At 32.5% G+C, this 21237-nt stretch overlaps 4 protein-coding genes across 7 annotated transcripts; 2 read left to right on the plus strand and 2 right to left on the minus strand.

Annotated features, from left to right (window-relative positions):
* Nucleotides 1–141: 141 nt before the first annotated feature.
* LOC103875445 (aspartic proteinase nepenthesin-1) lies at nt 142–1664 on the plus strand. Its single transcript, XM_009153963.3, has one exon. It carries the CDS (start codon nt 193–195, stop codon nt 1576–1578), a length of 1386 nt encoding a protein of 461 aa, XP_009152211.1. The 5' UTR covers nt 142–192; the 3' UTR covers nt 1579–1664.
* Nucleotides 1665–3372: 1708 nt separating this feature from the next.
* On the minus strand, nt 3373–6376 carry LOC103875446 (signal peptide peptidase). Its single transcript, XM_009153964.3, has 11 exons — nt 5886–6376; nt 5464–5579; nt 5223–5374; nt 5035–5120; nt 4802–4929; nt 4641–4691; nt 4417–4503; nt 4257–4326; nt 4032–4168; nt 3863–3940; nt 3373–3702 (listed from the first exon to the last, which is right to left on the minus strand). Exons 1-11 carry the CDS (start codon nt 5923–5925, stop codon nt 3640–3642), a joined length of 1008 nt encoding a protein of 335 aa, XP_009152212.1. The 5' UTR covers nt 5926–6376; the 3' UTR covers nt 3373–3639.
* A 494-nt stretch (nt 6377–6870) lies between these two features.
* LOC103875447 (KH domain-containing protein HEN4) lies at nt 6871–9273 on the minus strand. 4 transcript variants are annotated; one of them, XM_009153966.3, is made up of 7 exons: nt 9072–9273; nt 8873–8909; nt 8296–8792; nt 7856–8230; nt 7522–7776; nt 7192–7419; nt 6871–7109 (listed from the first exon to the last, which is right to left on the minus strand). In XM_009153966.3, the coding sequence occupies exons 2-7, from the start codon at nt 8895–8897 to the stop codon at nt 7071–7073; spliced, it is 1419 nt and encodes a 472-aa protein (XP_009152214.1). In that variant the 5' UTR covers nt 8898–8909; nt 9072–9273; the 3' UTR covers nt 6871–7070. The 4 variants fall into 4 exon arrangements, with proteins under 4 accessions (XP_009152214.1, XP_009152213.1, XP_033128172.1 ...); XM_009153965.3 differs by having other exon boundaries at nt 8873–8955; nt 9072–9232; XM_033272281.1 differs by having other exon boundaries at nt 8873–8933; nt 9072–9195.
* A 10694-nt stretch (nt 9274–19967) lies between these two features.
* EXPA15 (expansin-A15-like) lies at nt 19968–20991 on the plus strand. The gene is made up of 4 exons (NM_001301978.1): nt 19968–19975; nt 20080–20213; nt 20288–20600; nt 20685–20991. Exons 1-4 carry the CDS (start codon nt 19968–19970, stop codon nt 20989–20991), a joined length of 762 nt encoding a protein of 253 aa, NP_001288907.1.
* Nucleotides 20992–21237: the final 246 nt, after the last annotated feature.

The following is a 21237-nucleotide window of genomic DNA, read 5'->3' on the forward strand; positions in this document are numbered from 1 at the left end:
CTTGCTTGTTTGAATGTAACTCTCAAACAGCATCTCCTCAGTTTAAGTAGGAAAGAAGTTTCCAAGTCTATCTTCTTAATTACACGCCTAACTTTGTTCTGTAACTCTTTCTCTTGTGTCCTAAAATCTCTTTATATAAACTGTAACCAACACTCCTTTAATCTCTCATCAATCCACGCACACACACAAACCATGGCTTCTTCTTTTTCGTCTTCCTCTTTGTTACTACCTTTCTTTCTTATCATTTTATCATGTTTCATCGCGCTTTCATCATCAAGAAGATCATTAATCGACCATCCTTCAACAAACCTTCCAAGATCCGGTTTTAGATTAACTCTAAAACATGTAGATTCTGGTAAAAACCTCACAAAAATCCAAAAGATCCAAAGAGGGATTAGCCGTGGATCCCACAGACTGAACAGGTTAGGAGCTGCGGCTGTTTTAGCTGTAGCATCTGGTCCTGATGATACCAACAACATCAAAGCACCTACTCATGGAGGAAGCGGCGAGTTTCTCATGGATTTAGCTATTGGAAACCCTCCGGTTAAGTACTCGGCTATAGTCGATACCGGGAGTGACCTTATATGGACGCAGTGCAAGCCTTGCACCGAATGTTTCGACCAACCAACTCCGATCTTCGACCCGAAAACATCTTCCTCTTACTCAAAAGTAGGATGCTCTTCTGGTCTTTGTGACGCCTTGTCTAGATCCAGTTGCAACAAAGACAAAGGTGCTTGTGAGTATGTGTATACATATGGGGATTACTCGTCCACAAAAGGGATCTTGGCCATGGAGACGTTTACTTTCGATGATGAAAACTCGGTTTCGGGTATAGGGTTTGGGTGTGGGGATGAGAACAAAGGAGACGGGTTCTCTCAAGGCTCAGGTCTTGTAGGTCTTGGACGAGGACCACTCTCGCTCATCTCTCAGCTCAAGGAGACTAAGTTCTCTTATTGCTTAACCTCTATTGAGGATAGTGAAGCGTCTAGCTCGTTGTTTATTGGCTCTCTAGCCTCGAATATTGTCAAGAAAGCCGGTGCAAGTTTAGCAGGTGAAGTCACCAAAACGATGTCGCTGCTACGAAACCCTAACCAGCCTTCTTTCTATTACCTTGACTTACAAGGCATCACCGTTGGATCAAAACGCCTGCCTATTGAGAAGTCTACTTTCGAGCTAGCGGAAGATGGAACAGGAGGTATGATCATAGACTCTGGCACGACCATCACGTACCTAGAGGAGGATGCGTTTAAGGCCTTGAGTAAGGAGTTTACATCTCGGATGAGTTTACCAGTTGATGACTCAGGATCTACAGGGCTTGACTTGTGCTTCACGTTACCTAGTAACGCGAAGAAAATTGCTGTTCCTAAGCTCGTTTTTCATTTTAAAGATGCGGATTTGGAGCTCCCGGGAGAGAACTACATGGTGGCGGATTCGAGTACAGGCGTTTTGTGTTTGGCCATGGGAAGTTCTAATGGGATGTCTATTTTCGGAAATGTTCAGCAGCAGAATTTTAATGTAGTTCATGATCTTGAGAAGGATACGGTGTCGTTTGTTCCCACTGAATGTGGAAAATTGTAGATTTTAAATTGTTTCGTTATTTTATTATTAATAAATTGTATACTTTGTCATCACATTATTATAAAGGCCTCAATATTCTACACTAATAGATATTTCTGAGAAGACAGAAACAAAACAAAAAATTGAACAAACGAAACAAAATTTAAAACAAGAAAAAGCTTTGTAAATATCATTTAAATTTCCTTATTGATAAACGATGATTTAAAGTTAAGTAAATTTCTGTCTCCGTGAAACCATAATGATAATTATTATATTTTGAGTTTGAGCTCAAAGATCTCTTGAAATCTAGTAACAAATAATAAACCTATTTTGCATATAGAGATCTAAATTGTTCTTTGTTGACCATATATTTTAGAATTTATCTAAATTAAAAGTAGACTCCTTATGTTTCATAATATACTGTGTTTCTGAAAAGCCCTAATTTCAAAGATATAAATTAAACTAATTCAACTAATTATTATAAAATATTTTGAAATTTAATTTATTAAACAATTTTCAATAAAATCAAATTTAAAACTATAAAATTTCAAAGCATCTTATATTTTAAAATAACGAAAACTTTTTAATGATCATATATATGAAAATGGAGTGAGTATTACAATTTACGTAAAAGAGTGATGATTATTTCGGAAGGTCAGGTTCCGTCATGAACAACTTAGAAATTGACATTACATGATTCTATGAAAATCATTCATAATAAGTAACGCTAATAATTATAATAATTACTTTTTGGTCAAAATAATTATAATAATTACTAAACGTGGAAGTAAAGAAAAGGGTTCGCTCAACCTCCAAGCAACTTTTGAAAGAAAGAGATGAAATGCATGCGTCATGCAATTCTAACCTATATGGAGATTTATACACGTCGCCCAACAAACTTAATTGAGCCCTAACCAACGTACCTGATCATTTTATTTATCAAAATGTTTCACAACCATTTATTGACCGTGTACCTTGCAGGTACCTTGTATGTATATTTCCGAAAGTGTACATTTGTAGAAACATTATATATAAGATTTGTTCCTTCTACGATTGTGCAGCATATATCTCTTAATCTCGTAGAGATATTTAACAAGTGGATTGTTTTAATGTTCTTGGTCTGTATATCGTAATTTGAAAAGAATATTCGAATGTGCAATGTATGCGATGTAGGAAGAAAAGTAACATGATAAATATAACAGGATATATATATATAATTCTCGAAGAAGATGGGGCAAAAAAACATATGGCTGACTGAAGTTCCAGATATATTATGGTAAATCTTCTTGACCCATTAACTAGTGTCAGGCATACATAATACATAATTAAACTAAATCTTCCCTAACCCCACATTATACTGTATAATTGTAAGCATTGTTTGTTGCTTATGAGTTAATGAGCACATCAACTTATCCAATGGATCAGGCAATGTCAGAAATTTCAAGTAGTTGTCTAGCTGTTTGGTGGTGATGTCGCTCGTCCCACTATGTTTTTTTTTCTTCTTATAACCTATAAATTTTGGGCCTTTTGCCCATAGTTTTGTAGGCTTAGAACCAGTATTATGATAAATCTTTATATGTATTGTCGTCAATAGCAATACGATTACAAAAAAAAAGGACTTTTGATGGATGCACATTGATTTGGCTAAACAGCATCAAGAATGAGCTAATTCATTCTCCTCGCTAATATCTTTGATAACCATGTTATATCGACTTATAGCACAATCATGCTTTCAACGAACAAGATTATGTATGTTGCATTCACTAGTGGCATGAAACCATAGAAAAAGAAGAAGATTGTACTGTACCCATGTGATGAAGTAAAAGGAAACAAAACCTAGTAGTAGTATCTTTAAAAGTTAAAGAAAAACCTGTTGTAACTTGTATAACTTACATAAGTCTTTGCAAGAAGATGTTTGAAAATCTAAAAAGAACAAAAAAAGGGTGAGAACTATTTTTGAAGGGACTGATGATCATTGGAAACAAAAAAATGTTTTCCATCTCTTTTTTTTTCTTCCATACATATAAAAACACATTTTATGTGTATAAATGTTACTCCTCTGCCCTTCTTTCTCCACTGTCTTCATTCTTCATGGGCTTTATCAACCTCTCCCTCAGTAGTCTTGGATTCATCGAAAGCCATCAACTGCATAGAAAAAAAGAAGAGACAATAACCATTTCACTAACTTGCAATTGTATATGCATTACCGTTTACAATCAACCCACAACTACCATAAACATGTTAAATGCAAATGCTGGAGTTTGCGTTTGAAACAACTGAAACCTAAAAGGAAGAGAAAACAAACCGGTTTAATGTCACCGTTCCAAATGCAATGAGAAGCCAAGAACCCAATGACGGCGGGGACAATGTACAACAGAGCAGGCTGAAACAAAGGCAAAACACAAACCAAAACCCATCAGATCATATCCCACAAAAAAAGGATCATAACAATTAAGAGACACAAACAAACTGACCTGTGCAGCTTGAAACCAGTTCATGACAACAATGGTGAGGACAACTCCAGCAACGTATCCCACAAATGCACTTGTGAAGTACTGTGGTTTACTACGTCTTGACACATCAAACCTTAGAGCCAGTGCAACAAAAATACCTAAAGGAAAATAAAAACTAATGTCTCATATACATTCACATAATATCTAATGTTCAAGAACATTCAGATAAGCATTATGCATTCGTACCAGGGATGACGATATCACCAAGCCCAAGCATAGAGTAGGGTCTTAGAGCATCGCCCGTAGGGAACAAAAGCTGATAACATATTTCAACAATGAGATTAATTACTAAGAAGAAATCGAATTGTTCTTGTTTTATGTACTTTTAGGGGCTTCTTTCACTAACCTTGATCGGAGCATCAAAGGATTTGGCAACACTAACCATAACTGGAGTAAAGAAAACCCAGAAAATATCATAGAAAAACAGTCCTACCTGCAAGTCAGATATGAAACAAAAACAGCAAATGATTGAGACATATTCAAAATCTTGTCTTATGTTCGTCTAAACATTTCAAAAGATTTTCAAGAACACATAAAGCATAAGATGCAGCTGAGATAAATCCTTCTTACCAAAAGGATGGCACCAGTCTTGAATGATCCAAGAGAGAGCATCTCAATTCCCTGTATTGGCCACATCGTTAGTTAGGAAACAGACACACACAACAACGCTACTACATTCTGATGATGTGCTCGTCTTATATTATATTCCTCGTAATGGAAAGGAAGTAAACCTGAATGCAGAAGGAAAGGCCAAGGATATTGTTAGCCAGCCAATGTTTCTTCCAAGCATACCACGCGCAGAAGAAGGTTCCAGGGATTCCTGCAATGACTTGGGACTTTGTGAACTCTACCTCCAAAGCTATTTCAAGAAAAGAAAAAACACAAGTCATTACATTTACCAAACCACATCCAAATATAAGGAGAGAAAAAGGCATAGCAAAGAAAGTGAACTTGAGAACCATACATTTGAAGTAGGGAAAACGCCAGACGATAAGATTGTCATTCCAAGGTTTTGGAAGAAACCTGCTGATTGCAGGTAACAATGTCGCCCTGCAAAACGAACATAATTGTGTATTAGGGAAAAGGAAAAGTCACGACTTTGACCAGAAATACTCAAACAACAGAAGATGCATGATTAAGATTAAGACATACGAAAGAGCGACGATCCCAAGAACGAAGAAGTAAGCAGTGAGGACAGCATTGACCAAGTCCTTGGAGAGAAACTTGAACAATAAGAAAAGGGACAGAAGCATAGCACTCCCAACCAATGGGAAACGCATTGCATGTTCTTTCGACATCGTCTCCTGCATCATTCCAAAAACATAACAATTTAGATCAAATGGTGTCACTGAGGAACTGATAGAAAAGACAATCTCTGGTAGCGTCATCCTACAGTTGGAGGAGAATCCTTAACGGAACGGAAGCAACCCACGTAAACAGTGAGGCATGCTGTAAGAACAACATTCAAGTTTGGGTTCACCCTCACAACAAGTGGTGCCACTGTCAATCCTGAAACCAAACAAAAAAAACTCAATTTTGAAGCATTTCACCAAATATATTCAAAACAACCAATCAACACCCACCAATTATAAACCTAAAGGAACCTGACTGATCTGAAACAGCTAACGTAACCCACGAAACAAAATGAATCGAAACAAATTCGAGGAAACTAAACAGAAAGCTACAAACTTTTGGTTTACGTGCATCCTTAATCCGAAGGGAATCATCAAACGAGACAAATCACATCATTCTAAATCGATCGAATTAAGAAATCCAGAAAAGGGGACGTAGAACAAGTGAGAAGGGAAAGAGAACCTGCGAGAGCGAGATTAGCGATGCGCTCACAATTCTTCATGACTGATCCTTCGTTTTACTCTGTAAAACTGATGATGAATGTATAAAGAGAGAGAAGAGAGAGAGAGAGAGAGAGAGAGAGAGAGAGATCCAGTGGTGTGGGGTCAATAGGTAATAAAAATTCCACCAGATCTGTTAAAATTAAATATTAAAAAAAAAGTTTATGAGAGAAAAAGAGGAAGAAGAAGAAGAGAGTAAGGTAGAAAATTAAATTAACGACGACTGTAAACGTTACTGGCTGTGTCCTAGTTGTGTGACAGACGTATTTCATTGGTTATGTTAACGTGTTTATAAGTTTCTATCATCACCCTCGTATTCTTATTGGTCAATTAGTGACATAAAATTCATCATCACAATGTGTATTTTTATTTTCAGTATGGTAAGGCAGTAAATGGTAACTGATATTTTCTGACTTCAACGGAAGACTATAATGTAGATATCAAATTATTGATATAAATTAAAAATAGCAGAGAGAATGGAATTTAGTCATCAACCTAAGAATTCTCGAACATTTAGAACTTAGAAGGGTATCTAACAATGAGATTAGCAGAATGGAGACAAAACCTTGTCTGATTTATTCATTCATGTTTTTAAAATATTTGAATTTTTTTTTGGATTTTTTTAGTTTAAAATATATTTAGCTTATTTGATTTTGAGAATTTCAAATAATTAAGATAATCTTATGCATTTCATAGTTGTAATTAGAAATATCCTAAATATCCTAAGATTTGTTAAAATCTTAATTAAATATTTTTGGATTATAACCAGTATTGTTATTTTTAAAATTAAATACCATTTTGAAACAAAATAAGTAAAGAAAACCAATTAAACCGGGTACGAATAAGAAATCTACTACTTGGTCTAATACGGTTTTGAAACCTTGCCGAATTCACATCCTATTAAGATCAAATATGATACTTTCCCAATCTGGATTCTGGCTTTTTTTAATTTTAGAACTTAAACTTTGCATGAAGATGGCAAAAACAAAATATTATCATTCTTTCAAGAAATAACTTCTGAAAAGCACACAAACCTTCTTTTCCTTGGATCACAAAAAAACGCCAAGTGTTTACCCCAAAAAAAAACAGCCCATAATCTAAGTGTCTAAAACGCAGAACAATAAACCTTTTGAAAGTGGTTCGGTGATCAATAATAGACATGGTTTCTTCTATAGGAATTTGAGTTCTGCAAAAGAAGAAACACCATCAAAAATATATCTATATGCAATGTGTAAGTGTAATTTTGGTAAAGGTCTTGTAAATCATACCATTTGGTTGCCATAGTCTTCATTTCTACCAATTTCCATGGAACCATGAGAATAGTTCTCGCGTTTCCTCTGCTGCTTAGGCTTGCTAGAAGTCTCTGTCGCTTGAGATATATAAGGAAAGAACGTTGGAAGCAAGACAAGACCACGATCCATGTCGAACACATTTGCTCTTAATCGTAGCATCACTTGCGTAAGTGCCTTGATTGCTGCATCACGACTTCCTGTTATCTAAATCACAAGAAAAACATAAAAACATTGTTCAAGTCTCTCTAGAACACGCACAAAACATACAAGTATTTGACCAAAAAGCGTCTTAAGATTTTGTTATACCTGGACCATCTCCTCGTCCTCACGAGCAATTTGTGGTACGTCTTCCCCTTGAACAATGCGGATATTGGCTTTCGTGACACTCCTCATCTCGGATATAATAGCTCCACCTTTCCCAATGAGACACCCTACTCGTGAACTAGGAACAAGAACACGAGTTGATATTGCAGAATCTGTCGAGTCTTTCCCTACTTTCTCACTGCACCGCGTTTGTAAGCGTAATGCTGCATCCACTGTCGGGGACTGATCTTCGAAGAACTGTAATATACATCCATACGGTTCAACATTTCACATATAGAAAATCAGATTCTAAACAAGCATAAATATTTCGCGTTACCTCGTTTGATGATATGAAAATGATACATTCATCATCTTCATCAGTTTCAGAGGTATTGACTTTAACAACTGCACCAGATTCTTGCCTAATCTGATTTATGAAACTGCCTCCTTTTCCTATTACACCTCCAACGTTTTCAGCTGGACAGATGAAGCAGATAGAAAACTCTCTTGCCTCAGCAACATCTCTTGACGCAGAGTAGTTTTTGTGAGAGCTCGTTAGCGGAGGACTCATTAGCATCCCCCCGGACTGTTGCTGATGCAGACTACTCGAAGAAGAAGACAGAAAGTAGTGCTGAAACCGCGACGGATTATCATAAAGCAAAGAAGCAACTTGATAAAGAGCTTCTCTAACAGCTAAAGGCTCTCCAATTATCTGAAAAAAAAAGTCAACACTCATAAGCTAACACGAAACTCAAAAGCTTCTCTTACTTGCATTACCTGAAGAAGCTCGTCTTGACTCAAAGCCAAAGCACAAAGAGGAAGACTATCGTTAATAACACGAATCTGAGCATTGGTCTCCTCACGCAGTTTCTGAATCACCTGCCCACCTTTCCCAATAAGGCAACCAATTTGATCCGAAGCCACAAGCATCCTCGCAGCAACAGTTTGTCTCTGTTTCTCGCTATACTCATCATAATAACCATAACTGTCCACCTCTCCAGCCACAACCATATCATGAACCTTGAGAAGCGCATCGAAAGCAGGACAAGCAAACTCCTCATCATCTCCAATACAATTCGTCTCCTCACTAGTTGAGTATATAGTCACAACACGCTCCTCGCAACCGAGTAAAGCCTCGTTGATCCTCATGTTTGCCTTCGTCTCAGACCTTATCTGCTTAGCGATCTCGCCGCCTTTGCCGATAATGCTCCCAGCTTTTCTCACAGGGCACAGGTAACGATACACAGTGTCTTCTGATCCAACTCCACTGTTATCTGTATCATCAGTGAAAAGATCTCTCAGCCTCTCCAAAATCAAGATTGAAAACTAACTATAAATAGAAAGAGGTCGTTACCATAAATGTTCCTCGTATTAGCCATTTTAGCAGCGATCTGGTGAGGCAAAGTCAAAGGAAGCTAATAGACTCAATGTGAAACCCTAGTTTATTATTCGCGAGAAGTATCAGATTCTCACGCAATCGATTGATACAATAGTTTTTAGCGTGTTTGAGGATTAACGGAATCGGAAAGTCAAAAGGAGGAGGAAACTCTCACCGGAGGATAAAAGAAGGTGATGATCGGTCGCCGTCGTCGTCTAGCCGGCAAGATGCAACGGCCTCCCCTCCGTTTTTTTTTGAAATTGAAGAGAATGAAGAAAAAAGGAGTTGTGGGCTTATTAAACGTCTATGGGAGAGAGAGACAAGGGCGGCCTAAGCGAGTTTGTGACGTGTGGGCTCTTTACTCTTTCTCGCGTCGTGACGACACGTAGCCCTGTTTAATTTTTCTTTTCTTTTTTTTTGTCACTGCCTTATTTAAAATTCAATTTTCTAAAACTAGTTGGAAAAAAAATGAAATGAGTTGACATAATTAAGAACTTGTATTATTGTCTGAATCGAGATTAGATCCCTTATATATTAATTGAGGAACATTTGAAAAGATGTAACCTCAATTTTGTATTAATTAAAAGAGGCCCCAATGCATAGGTGGCACTCAATTAGGTAGTCAATTACATTCAATTGAAAAATAAGTAGGTCCACATTCGATTTGTATATGTTGTTAGATACATAAGTTGGTCAAACTATATGATATAATGATATGATATGATATTTTCTTTCCTTAAATAAAACCTACGGAATTACCATAAATGACTAATATATATATGACAATTAATGAGTTTAATAATAAAGATTTGATAACAATGTATATCTCCTTCATCATTTTTTGTTTAATTTTATATTATTAAAATAAATTAAACAATCAAATTAGCTATAAAAATAAAATTTAGATTTTTTCGTATATGTTATATTTTAAATTTTTAAAATCGACAATAAATGACTAAAACTATTAAAATTATTATGTTAAAAATTAATGATCAATGGTTTAACATTTTTATTATAAAAAGATACACATGATTTTAAAACCATATGAGTAAAAATATCATTTAATAATAAATATATATATATATATATATTAAACACTATATACCATAAGATTACATAAATATTTTAATATTAAAACTTTCAATGAATTTTCAAGAACATTTATAAATTATAAACTTATTAAAGATTTCAGATTGAAAATTTTGTTATCGATGATTTAAATATTTTGTTATAAAACGATATGAACGATCATAGAACCATATGATTATAAATTCTTATTTAATAAATAACTATACAAAATATACTATTTCTAGAAAAATAGGTTGGTCCATCTTAACTTATATTACACTTTTTATTAAACTAACTATCGAATTGATAAATAACGTACCAAAAAATGTTTTGCACTTTCCTTAAATAAAAGCTACGAAATTACCTAATATGATTAACGTATATGTGAAAATTAATTATAATGAATAATAAATATTTGATAACAATTTTTGTATCTTAGTTCTTTTTTTAATTTTATATTATTAAAATATATTTAAAAATCACATTAAATATATAATAAAAACATTTTTAATTTTTCTTATATGTTATATTTTGAATTTTTCAAAACGTCTATAAATTATTAGAAATTTGAAGATCCCCACTCTGAAAATTTTGTGATCAATAGATTATTTTTTTTGTCATAATAAGTTACAAATGATCATAAAATTGTATTAATATGAACTTTTATTTAATATTATAAGAAGATACACATTATTTTAAAACCATATGAGTAAAAAATATCATTTAATAATAAAACATATATATATATATATATATTATACTATATACCATAATATTACATAAATATTTTAATATTAAAACTTTCAATGAATTTTCAAAAACATTTATAAATTATAAACTTATTAAAGATTTCACATTAAAAATTTTGTTACCGATGATTTAAATATTCAGTTATAAAATGATATGAATGATCATAGAACTGTATGATTATAAATTCTCATTTAATAAATGACTATATAAAACATACTATTCTTAGAAAAATAGGTTGGTCCATCTTGACTTACATTATATTTTTTTTTTGCACTTTCCTTAATTAGAAGCTACGAAATTACCTAATATGATTAACGTATATATGAAAATTAATTATTATGAATAATAAATATTTGATAACAATTTTGGTATCTTAGTTCTTTTTTTTAATTTTATATTATTGAAAGATATTAAAAATCACATAAAATATATAATAAAAACATTTATATTTTTTCTTATATGTTATATTTGAATTTTTCAAAACGTCTATATATTATTAGAAATTTGAATATTCCCACTCTGAAAATTTTGTGATCAATAGATTATTTTTTTGTTATAATAAGTTACAAATGATTTATGAATTTTTATTTAATAAATATTCAAACTAAATAATATATATATATATATAAACACTAATGATTTAAAGCAACAAGATTGGCTGATCAATTTAGTCGTCCAGTTGAAATCTTTCAAAAGTATGTGAAAGACTAAAGTCAAAGTAAATATGGATTTAGAATATTAGTTATATTTTACTAACAAAATACCGAAAAAACCGAACCGAACCGAAACCAACCCGATATCCGGATTGAACACCCGTAATCCAAATGAAGCCAAACTATTGTTTCATTCTCCAAAATATAATAAAAATAATAACTTAATCCCGCGCAAGGCGCGGGTCTTATCCTAGTGTTCATTTAAAGTACAAGAACAGATAATTATTTGATTCTCCCACAAAAATATAGTTAAACAATAATCGTCAGAAATTACTTGACAAATCCATATTTCATGTCAGTAATGCCAATTAATGTGTTAAACAAACATATATGCCATATATATGTGTGTTTTCATTCACTTTTTAATGCAAATTAAACGATAAGTAATGTCTTACGTGAGTTTTGTTTTTGAACACATGAGTTTACCTTTTTCCTCTCCACAAGAATTTGATAACATACCATGATACTGCATTACATTCAAATCGTAGATTCACCTCGAATGTGATGTAGTTATAGAAACTGGAAAAGTTCTCTGACTTCAAGTACATTTCAAACTGAACTTGTTATTCCTTCGTAGAGTCCAGTGAGTATTGGGCCGAGCCATACAGCTACAACATTTTTTTACTTATGGAATTAGTTTCCAGAAGTCTTTTTAAGAAATAAATAAAACCAATTAAACCGGGTACGAATAAGAAATCTAGTACTTGGTCTAAGTATTCATTTGATGGAAAGTCAGTACGAAATCTTTACAACTAGGGTTCCTTTAACTAATTTTTTTTCCTGCTAAGCTTTGATCAAGGAACGACAAAAAAAAATTCCAGATACTCCATCCGCTTAGGGGGTGTTATTGGTTCATATATTTTAATGGATTTGAAAATACAAGTCAAATCTAGTGTTATTGGTTATATGATTTTAAAATCCATATTCAAATTCATTGTTATTGGTTATATGATTTTAAAATCTATATTCAAATCAATTGTTATTGGTTTTATGATATTAAAATAGATTTTAAAATCAGGTGTTATTCAATAATAATAATTTGTTTGAAGATTTTATTTAAAATTAGATTTGAATGGATTTATGAATGATTTTAAGTTAAAAATACAAAGGAGCAAATATTGAGTTGAATCTTGATATTTTGACAAATCTGTATTATTGGTTTTCCTAATATCTTTTTGGCACCAAGTTTCGTATATATGTATTGCATACGTTAATTGTAACAAGCACTCACAAAGATATGATTATTTTGTTAAACGGTAGTGTGCTTGTAACTTTTCCATTTAAAAACATTGAGAACTCATCACACTTTTGAAAGTTTTCTATTTTTTCAATTGTCCAATTTCTACATTTTCCTAGGTTTTTTATTTCTATCGTAGTGGTCGGTCTATCATAGTTTTATATATAATCTCTACTATACATTAGAAAATTAACAAAAGAAACAAACACTTTAAAACCCTAAAAGAGACCTCTATCATTAGTTCAATGATTAGCCTTCCTCGGTACCTTCTTGCGGCTATTTTGTTGCAACTTCCTCTGGTGTTAATAAGAGACCTCTACATTATTGTACGTAGCTGCTCCCGTTTTAAATCTTGCTTCGTAAAGCAGTTAATCAGTGTCTATCTTTAATCATTGAACTTATGATTATCAGGACATAAACGAACTGATATAGAGAGCTTATTTGGCAATGTTAGCCGCAGCCAGTTACAAAGTGGAGGTTAATTCACTTTCATACGAAGATACAAATTGTATATAATGATGTAAACAGTGATATACGAATCTGTAAGCACTATCTTATCATTATGGTATCTCTACTTAACTATTTGGCTGATTTATGATAATCCAGTTATTTTGATTCTGAAATCTATATCATTGATTCTGAAATCTAGTTATTTGATTTTAAAATCTATGTATTTATCAAAAAAAAATTAATCCAAGAAAGAATCCTAAATTCATTAAAATACTATAACCAATAACTCCCACTTAGTACTTTAAGATGTTTTAGTTAAAAATACAAGAATTATAATTTCTTTTAAAAATAATGATAGTATTAATAATATAGATTTAAAATGAGTTAACTAATTATAAATAATGCATTTATTATTATTGATCATAAAGTTAAAAAAGATCTTTAAAATTAAAATATGTTATTTTTAGAACATCTAATTTTCTTTAAAACATCTTACAATTTGGAATGAAAGGAATATTTAGTTAAGCAATAAAAGCATTACTTATAAAGCCGAACTCGTATGAAATAAACAGAACATCTTTTATGAGGAACTGAAAAGAAGGGATCACCACATTCTTTTACATAACTATCTTCAAAATTTGGGTGATAATGTTGAGCTCCTTTAGGATTAAAGAAACTATTAGTAGACCTTTTTCTTCAACGGTACTTAAATTACTTTTGTTACTAGTGAGCGGATATGTTTTGAGTAAATTACTAGATATGTTTTGATAACTTTATAACATTTTCTTATAACACACAAATCTATAAGGATTTGGTGACATGGAACTTTAAGGATTTCAAGCTTTTGCACGACATATTTCGCTTTACCCATGTTATAATATCCCTTGCTTGGTTGCCTTTTTCTTCTAACTCTCTATGCAAATGGGTGTCGCCTACTCTCATGTTAGTGCAAGTAACTAATTACATCTCCATTTTCTAGTTTCTCTACGGTTCTGAATAGTATATTTGAATTGGTTGGTTTTGGGTTTTATATAATTATCATTAATAAGATTGAATTTCAGATTTCTTCTTTTTTATAACAATAAAATATAATTTTTGTCACCCATACTTTATTACAAAATAATAGTAACATGTTTTTACTAAGAAACGCTTTAAATTAAGCTGCTTATGCGAAGGTGCTCAACTGGTTTACAAAATTGGGAAACTAATGTTGATTCTCCTCACTATGATTTCAACCACTTCTGGTGATTATAAATGCATTGAATAATAAAACACCTAAGTTTAGATAAGTCAATGAAATTTGAATATGGTTTGGTTTTGCATTTCCCCTGTTTATATTTATACCACACTAATTTCATTTCTTAAAAGCATAGATCCCGTGCTGTTAACTTTTTACGTGAGTTTTGAAAACAAAGTACTTGTGGTCCTGTGGAAGATGTAATGTTCATGTCTTCATGAACTCAGACGATATGCATCTTATCGACAGAAAATGGTAGAACCTAATATGAAAAGGAGAAGTAAATGTTGGTTTGATTTTAAGATTAATCACATCTTAAGACGACCTTAGGCTCGTTGTATCGCTCGTGACACCTACTTTGTCCCTTATCTTTCTTTTGTGACCATGTACATACATATATATGTCATATCTGCATGTCCTACAGTCATTTTATCTGGAAAGAAAACAAAAGCAACTTCACACATCACCAGCTGTAGAAACATGGACTATGGAACATAAACAAATGATCTGAAGTTAAACAAATGTATTGTCTTGATTATCAATAAGCAATCCACGTTATATTACTCTGTTTTTTCTATAAATGAATGTTCTCATGATTTGACTCATCCGGTTTTCACGAGGAGTGAAACAAAAGTGATAGTCATGTGCTTAATCATGATTAGCAAATTATCTTTTCTCCAATTATTGAACTTGGTTGCCTAACAATAACTGTCGGTAGCTTGAAGATATTCTAAATTTGATCATCTGCTACCTAATTTTTACTGTTATCAACTAATCTCATCATTACGTTTCTATAGTCAAGCAGCAAACCCAATGTTAAACTTTCTACTATGTTTTTGGTATAAACGTTACTAACTTTGACGATGTTCAATAAATTCAAGTCAATTTATAAGCTGCTGGTCTATATGACATTTTAAAGTAATACTGTTTTGCTTGAGTTTAGTTTATGACTTTATGTATATATGGGAAAATACATTAATAAATCAAAAAGTATGTAATTTGAAACAGAACAACATTATACAACTTTAGAGCATCCAAACCGGTTACAAATTGAGTTTATTATTTTTTTTTAAAATAAATACTGAAATAAATTAGCTGATCATTAAGAAAGAAAAACTGATAGAAAAGTCCCTCTAGAGAATCGGTTCTCATTCTTTATCATGCTTTTTTGTTTTTTCCAATATGAGATGAACTGACACGAGGATCAACGAAATTAGTAGTAACTTTAAAGATATTGAATGTAGTAGTATAATTTCCCATTTAATTCACCAAATAACTGGACACACAATTCAATTCAAATAACTAAAGAAACCCTATAAAAGCAACCTATTTTCGTTATGCCAATCCGCCTAATTTTTTTCTAACATAACTAAAACACAAACAAATCCTAAATTAAAATTTGGATGAACTCCTAAGCACTGGCACTTGGTAAATATACGGTTTTAGTTGCTGTGCAGAGACAGAATCATCATATGTGCTCGTGCAGCATGAGATCAATCCTAGCCGTTGAATTTAATATTATCAGCGGTGCAGATGAATCTAAAGAAGTTGTAAACAAAACACCTCAAAAGAGGAGGAATAGCAAAAGGCTGCCTTTGGAAATCTTGAATGTAGTTGAACGGTTAGTGGTCGTTAGACTGATTACACAACTTAAGCGCTTTTATTTTGGTAATTAGTTACTTTACCATATTAAAGTTTGAAAATTAGAGGTTAAGTACTAGAACTACATTTTTAAAGCAAACATAATCATATGAAACACTCTGGTCCTGGCATTACAGCTTCACAGTCAAAGCATAGTCGGACCAACAGTAAGAAAACACAAATGTCAGGAAAAACATGGGCTGTATACTCGTATTATTCATTTTTTCTAACTTTTTGAAGATTTTTAAAAAATAATTAGGTACTGAAGACTCTGCAAGTACTGCAGAAAGACATGAGCAAACGAATTTTCGCAGTTTTTGAGGAATCCAGTCTTTCTACCAATTTTATTGATGAGTAAGGTATGATTATGAACGAAGTTACTTTTTCTAAAGTAAAAATGTTTTGACCACATTGGTATGATTATGAATGAGGTTATTTTTCTAAGTAAAAATGTTTTGACCACATTGGAAATTGTGATTATGGCTCCTAGATTAGAATAATATAAACATGATTTCTCCAAAAACCACGATGTTTAGTGACTAGGCTCCAGACAGCAAATCATAGGAGATATCGTTAACCACAACGCAAAGATACGATTGATAGTATTTTTAAATAATGTGCATGCTTTTATGCAATAGGTGTCAATTATTCTCGAATCTGAAGACCATACCTAGCTGGTTAGAACTGAAGACTTGTTTTTCGAATCTACTACTGGTATTATTTATTTATATCTTGATAATATGCTACAGAATGACAGTAACAATAATTTCCTTTTTGTAAAAGGTACTAAAAATAGAGTTCATAGATGCCTAGTTGATTGCCGCTGTAATTTTATATTTTGATGTGAAGGGTTCTTTCAGGGTTTATGGTTTAAGCGATCGCAATCTTCAGTTGTCAGATGATTTGTGCGTCTGTGTAACATATCAAAAAGCTGATACATGTCAAAAATTCAAGTGTTTTTGTTTTGTTTTCATTTACATACGAAGAATCAAACGAACAGAGAAAGTGTATGAAGATCATTAATACATGTAGGATTTTTTAGATTCTATGTATCTATCTCTTCTTCCAAGTTGCTGCCTTTAGCTTATTACCATGTTGATTTTCTACTAAAATGGTGAAGTTACTTTGTCTCCTATATGTTTCTTTGTAAAGAAAGGCTCTTCCTTGGCTTAGACCATTGTGGAATAAAGATCACTTTCGCCTGAAAAAAAAAAAGATGCCTAGTTAATTGCCTACATGTAAATAAAATTTGCAGATTCTCTTATATATGTAGTAATTGTTTTGTTTGTTTAAATGCTGATTATCTACAAGAAATTAACTGGCATATAAAATATTTAATTATAATTTATGGGTATGACTAGTGAATGTTAGGACTAACAAATGAATTAAGGGGATAAGAGGCAACAAAAACATAATTAAAAGCAAAAAAACATAATTATAGTAATTGAAAATGGTAAAAAGTAAAAGTTTTCCCACATTTTTATTTATCAAAATGGAAAAATTGGAGTACATGAATTCACGTAAAGACGAAGGCTATATTTTTTTTTGTTCAAAAACAATGATTTTCAACTACATAAATGCTAAACTAAACACCATTAATTATGTACATAATACTCTTTGTTTTAAAATACATGAAGTTTTAAGATTGTGCATAACTATTAAAAAACTTATTTTTTATCTTAAAAATATTATTAAAATATAATATAAAAGTTATTCAACCAATCATAAAACAGATTACGTAATATTATTGGCTACACAGATTTTGATAAAGTTAAAAAATACTCCCTATGTTTTTAAATATGCATATTCTAGACTTTTCATATGTATTAAGAAAATTTATTAAATATGCATTGTTTTTTGTGAATAACAATTTTTCATAACTTTTAGCCAATAGAAATTTAATAAACACCATTAATTTTTTTGAAACGTACAATTTTTCACAAAATCATACATTGAAAAAGTAAAAAATGTATCTTTTTGAAACATTTTTTTTTCCAAAACATACATCTTTTAGGAACGGAGGGAGTACATTGGTATATGAAAACATCATCTATTTTGAAACATCAAAAAATACATAAAACATCATTTATATAGAAACGGAGGGAATACATTATTTTACTGACATAAATACTATTTTCACCGATTAAAAAAATATATTGCAATCACTACATTCAAATATATAGAATCTTCATATATTTCATGGTCCAAATCAATATATTTTTTACTTAGAAAAAAGAAGGAGTGCAAAAGCTTCACTTATTTTTTAAAGTATTTTTTTCCAGCAGTGTTTTGAAATCAGATCGGACCGTGACTCGCTCTTCTAACTGGTTATGGATTGTGTGAAAACCCGAATTTAAGTTAAACTGATAACCTCAATTAAAAACCGATCAAACTCGCTAAAACCATTAACCTAGTTTGATATTAAAACTCAGATTTCTCGAATTCAAGTTAAGAATAAATAAATAAATTGCACATTTAAAAATCACATAAAAAACTCATATTGTTTTTATTAACTATCAAAATAAATTAGTTTTCATTATATTTTTATATTATTTTGTAAGTTTTCATTTTTATTTTCGTATCATTTTAGATTCTAACAATGATATAAAGTTTATAAACAATAATTTTATAGTTATGCATATATAAATAGTTATTTAGTTTACAATTAAATTAAAATTTAAAATTCGGTTGAATCAGTTGAACGGTCCGACCATTGACTTGGCTACAATGCCGAGTCAATGTCTGGTCTTGTTTTCAAAACATTGTCTCTACAAATTTGATTCTGAGCAATTACGTAGAAGAAATTTAACAACTGATTTTTGTCCATGGTCGAAAAAAACTATAGGTTTCAATCCAGAACTTCTTGAATTCAAAAAATAATTGTTACCTCTACAAGATGTATTCCACTCTCACACATGCGAGAAAATCGTACATTTTGGTTTTTGTTTTTGTTAAGTGGAAAAGTGATTGTGTTTCTTGACCGATATTTGTGACACAAAGAACCTTAATACATTATTGCTTTCACCCGAAATAAAATAAAGTTTATTGATTTAACAACATTTCTTGTTTTAAAAGAGAGTGAAGAAAAAGTAGAGATGGCCCAAAAAGATACTAAACGAAGAAAGTTGCAGAAGAAGAGTCACACGCTTCCAAAGTTCTACTAGCCATCAAAACCGCCTGCAAGTTTCCTCCCATGTGCTCTCTCTCTCTCCAAAGTTATTATGTGAGGCTCGTGATTTTCTTTCAAAAAGTTTGCAGCTTCTTTTAGGTTTTACAAACTTTAAAAAAAAAATTCAAATACATCTGTAGAAATCATCACACGAAAGAAAAGAATCCTACCTTTTTGTTGCTTTGGTGGTAGAATCGAACTTTGTAAAACTTAAGCATTGGTGAAATTTTTTTGAAGTATGTCAAAATTTGAAATTTAAATTTAGTAGATAAGCAAAAGTAATTAAATGCAGTAGTGGAACGTACGTGTAGAACAGATGAGCAAGCAAACAAATTTAATTAACAAAACATTGAATGATATTTAATAGACTCAATAACTACCAAATTTAAAGTAACCAACCTTCATTATGTATTCGGATACAACACAAAAAAACATCAAGGCAAACGTCCCCAAAACCTTCACAATACACCCAAATTTTCTTCACAGATTCTTCTGAAATCACACGTATAACATTAAAAAATTCTTGTTCGTGTTTGTATAATTTAAAAATATAATAAAATAATATTTTTTGTTGATAAAAAAATATTTTTGTAAAAAAACAAGAAAAAATAAACTAGGATTAGAGTTGAAGAAAGTTAAAGCAGTAAATAAGGTTAAAGTGGTAAATGAAAGGTCAAAACATTCTATAAATGCCACTCCAACCATCAACCTTCTTCTTCACTCCCATCAAAGCAACTACCTCTCTCTCCTTCACTTCACATTCCATTTTCCCACTCTCCAAAAAGCTCTGCACTTTCTCAAACAGAATGTTCATGTAAACATCTCTCTCTCTGTCTCTCTCTTTAATTCTAACTGTTTTCGTTACTTCTTGCTAGTAATGACTTGTACTAATTTTGCTTGATATTTAAACAACTGCAGGGGGAAAATGAGTCTTTTGGGGATTTTCCTGTTGGGTTTTGCTGCAATGGCATCCTCTGTTCATGGATACGACGCTGGGTGGGTCAATGCTCATGCCACTTTCTACGGTGGAAGTGATGCTTCTGGAACAATGGGTATGTTTCAACAACTCTTAAACAACACATTCAATATGTTTTGATGAAATGCCTCACCATTTCTTGTTCTCTAGGTGGCGCTTGTGGGTACGGGAACCTTTACAGCCAAGGTTACGGAACCAACACGGCGGCGTTAAGCACCGCACTGTTCAACAACGGCCTTAGCTGCGGCGCGTGTTTCGAGATCAGGTGCCAGAGCGACGGCGCGTGGTGTTTACCTGGTGCTATTGTCGTTACAGCCACCAACTTCTGTCCTCCCAACAACGCTCTGCCTAATACCGCAGGTGGTTGGTGTAACCCTCCGCTTCACCACTTTGATCTCTCTCAGCCTATCTTCCAACGCATTGCTCATTACAAAGCTGGTGTTGTCCCTGTTTCTTACAGAAGGTAACACTTTCTTTTAAACTGTTGTAAAGTTTCTATCTTTATGTACTGTTTCTTAACTTTGTGTTTATATAATTTAATTTGTAGGGTTCCGTGTAAGAGAAGGGGAGGTATAAGGTTTACAATCAATGGCCACTCTTACTTCAACCTTGTCTTAGTTACTAATGTCGGCGGTGCTGGAGATGTTCGCTCTATGGCGGTTAAAGGTTCAAGAACAAAGTGGCAGCCAATGTCGAGGAACTGGGGGCAAAACTGGCAAAGCAACAATCTTCTTAATGGTCAAGCATTGTCTTTTAAGGTTACTGCTAGTGATGGTCAAACCGTTGTCTCCAATAACGTTGCTCCTGCTAGTTGGTCTTTCGGACAAACCTTCACCGGCCGTCAATTCCGTTAGAAGTTGTGTCAGAAGTTCGGTTATATAGTTTAGGGTTTGTTTAGTGTCTGAGGGTGGAGGAGAGAAAGAGGGTTTAAGGCTCTGTTAGGGTTTTAATTGGAGAGCCATTAAACTTCTTCTTTCAACTCTAAGGGTAAAATGGTCAGAAGGGCTTGTTTTACAAGGGCTCTTTTGGTCATTTTAAGAACTAGGGTTATACTATAGACTATAGTAAGTAGTGAGTAGTGTGGTGTGTGCGTCTTTTAG

The sequence above is a fragment of the Brassica rapa genome, chromosome A06 (genome assembly GCF_000309985.2).
Source record: "Brassica rapa cultivar Chiifu-401-42 chromosome A06, CAAS_Brap_v3.01, whole genome shotgun sequence".
NCBI classification, from domain to species: domain Eukaryota; kingdom Viridiplantae; phylum Streptophyta; class Magnoliopsida; order Brassicales; family Brassicaceae; genus Brassica; species Brassica rapa.

Excerpts from the sequence above, each read along its gene's own strand:
- LOC103875447 (XM_009153966.3), bottom strand. The coding sequence starts at position 8,897 with ATGGCTAATACGAGGAACATTTATG. Across the intron at positions 8,793-8,872 it reads TAATACGAGGAACATTTATG|ATAACAGTGGAGTTGGATCA; the intron begins GTAACGACCTCT and ends CTGATGATACAG. Across the intron at positions 8,231-8,295 it reads GTCAAGACGAGCTTCTTCAG|ATAATTGGAGAGCCTTTAGC; the intron begins GTAATGCAAGTA and ends TTTTTTTTTCAG.
- EXPA15 (NM_001301978.1), top strand. Across the intron at positions 20,214-20,287 it reads TGATGCTTCTGGAACAATGG|GTGGCGCTTGTGGGTACGGG; the intron begins GTATGTTTCAAC and ends CTTGTTCTCTAG. Across the intron at positions 20,601-20,684 it reads GTCCCTGTTTCTTACAGAAG|GGTTCCGTGTAAGAGAAGGG; the intron begins GTAACACTTTCT and ends TTTAATTTGTAG.
- LOC103875446 (XM_009153964.3), bottom strand. The coding sequence starts at position 5,925 with ATGAAGAATTGTGAGCGCATCGCTAATCTCGCTCTCGCAG. Across the intron at positions 5,121-5,222 it reads CTTGGGATCGTCGCTCTTTC|GGCGACATTGTTACCTGCAA; the intron begins GTATGTCTTAAT and ends TTCGTTTTGCAG. Across the intron at positions 3,941-4,031 it reads ACTGGTTTCAAGCTGCACAG|CCTGCTCTGTTGTACATTGT; the intron begins GTCAGTTTGTTT and ends CCTTTGTTTCAG.
- LOC103875445 (XM_009153963.3), top strand. The coding sequence starts at position 193 with ATGGCTTCTTCTTTTTCGTCTTCCTCTTTGTTACTACCTTTCTTTCTT.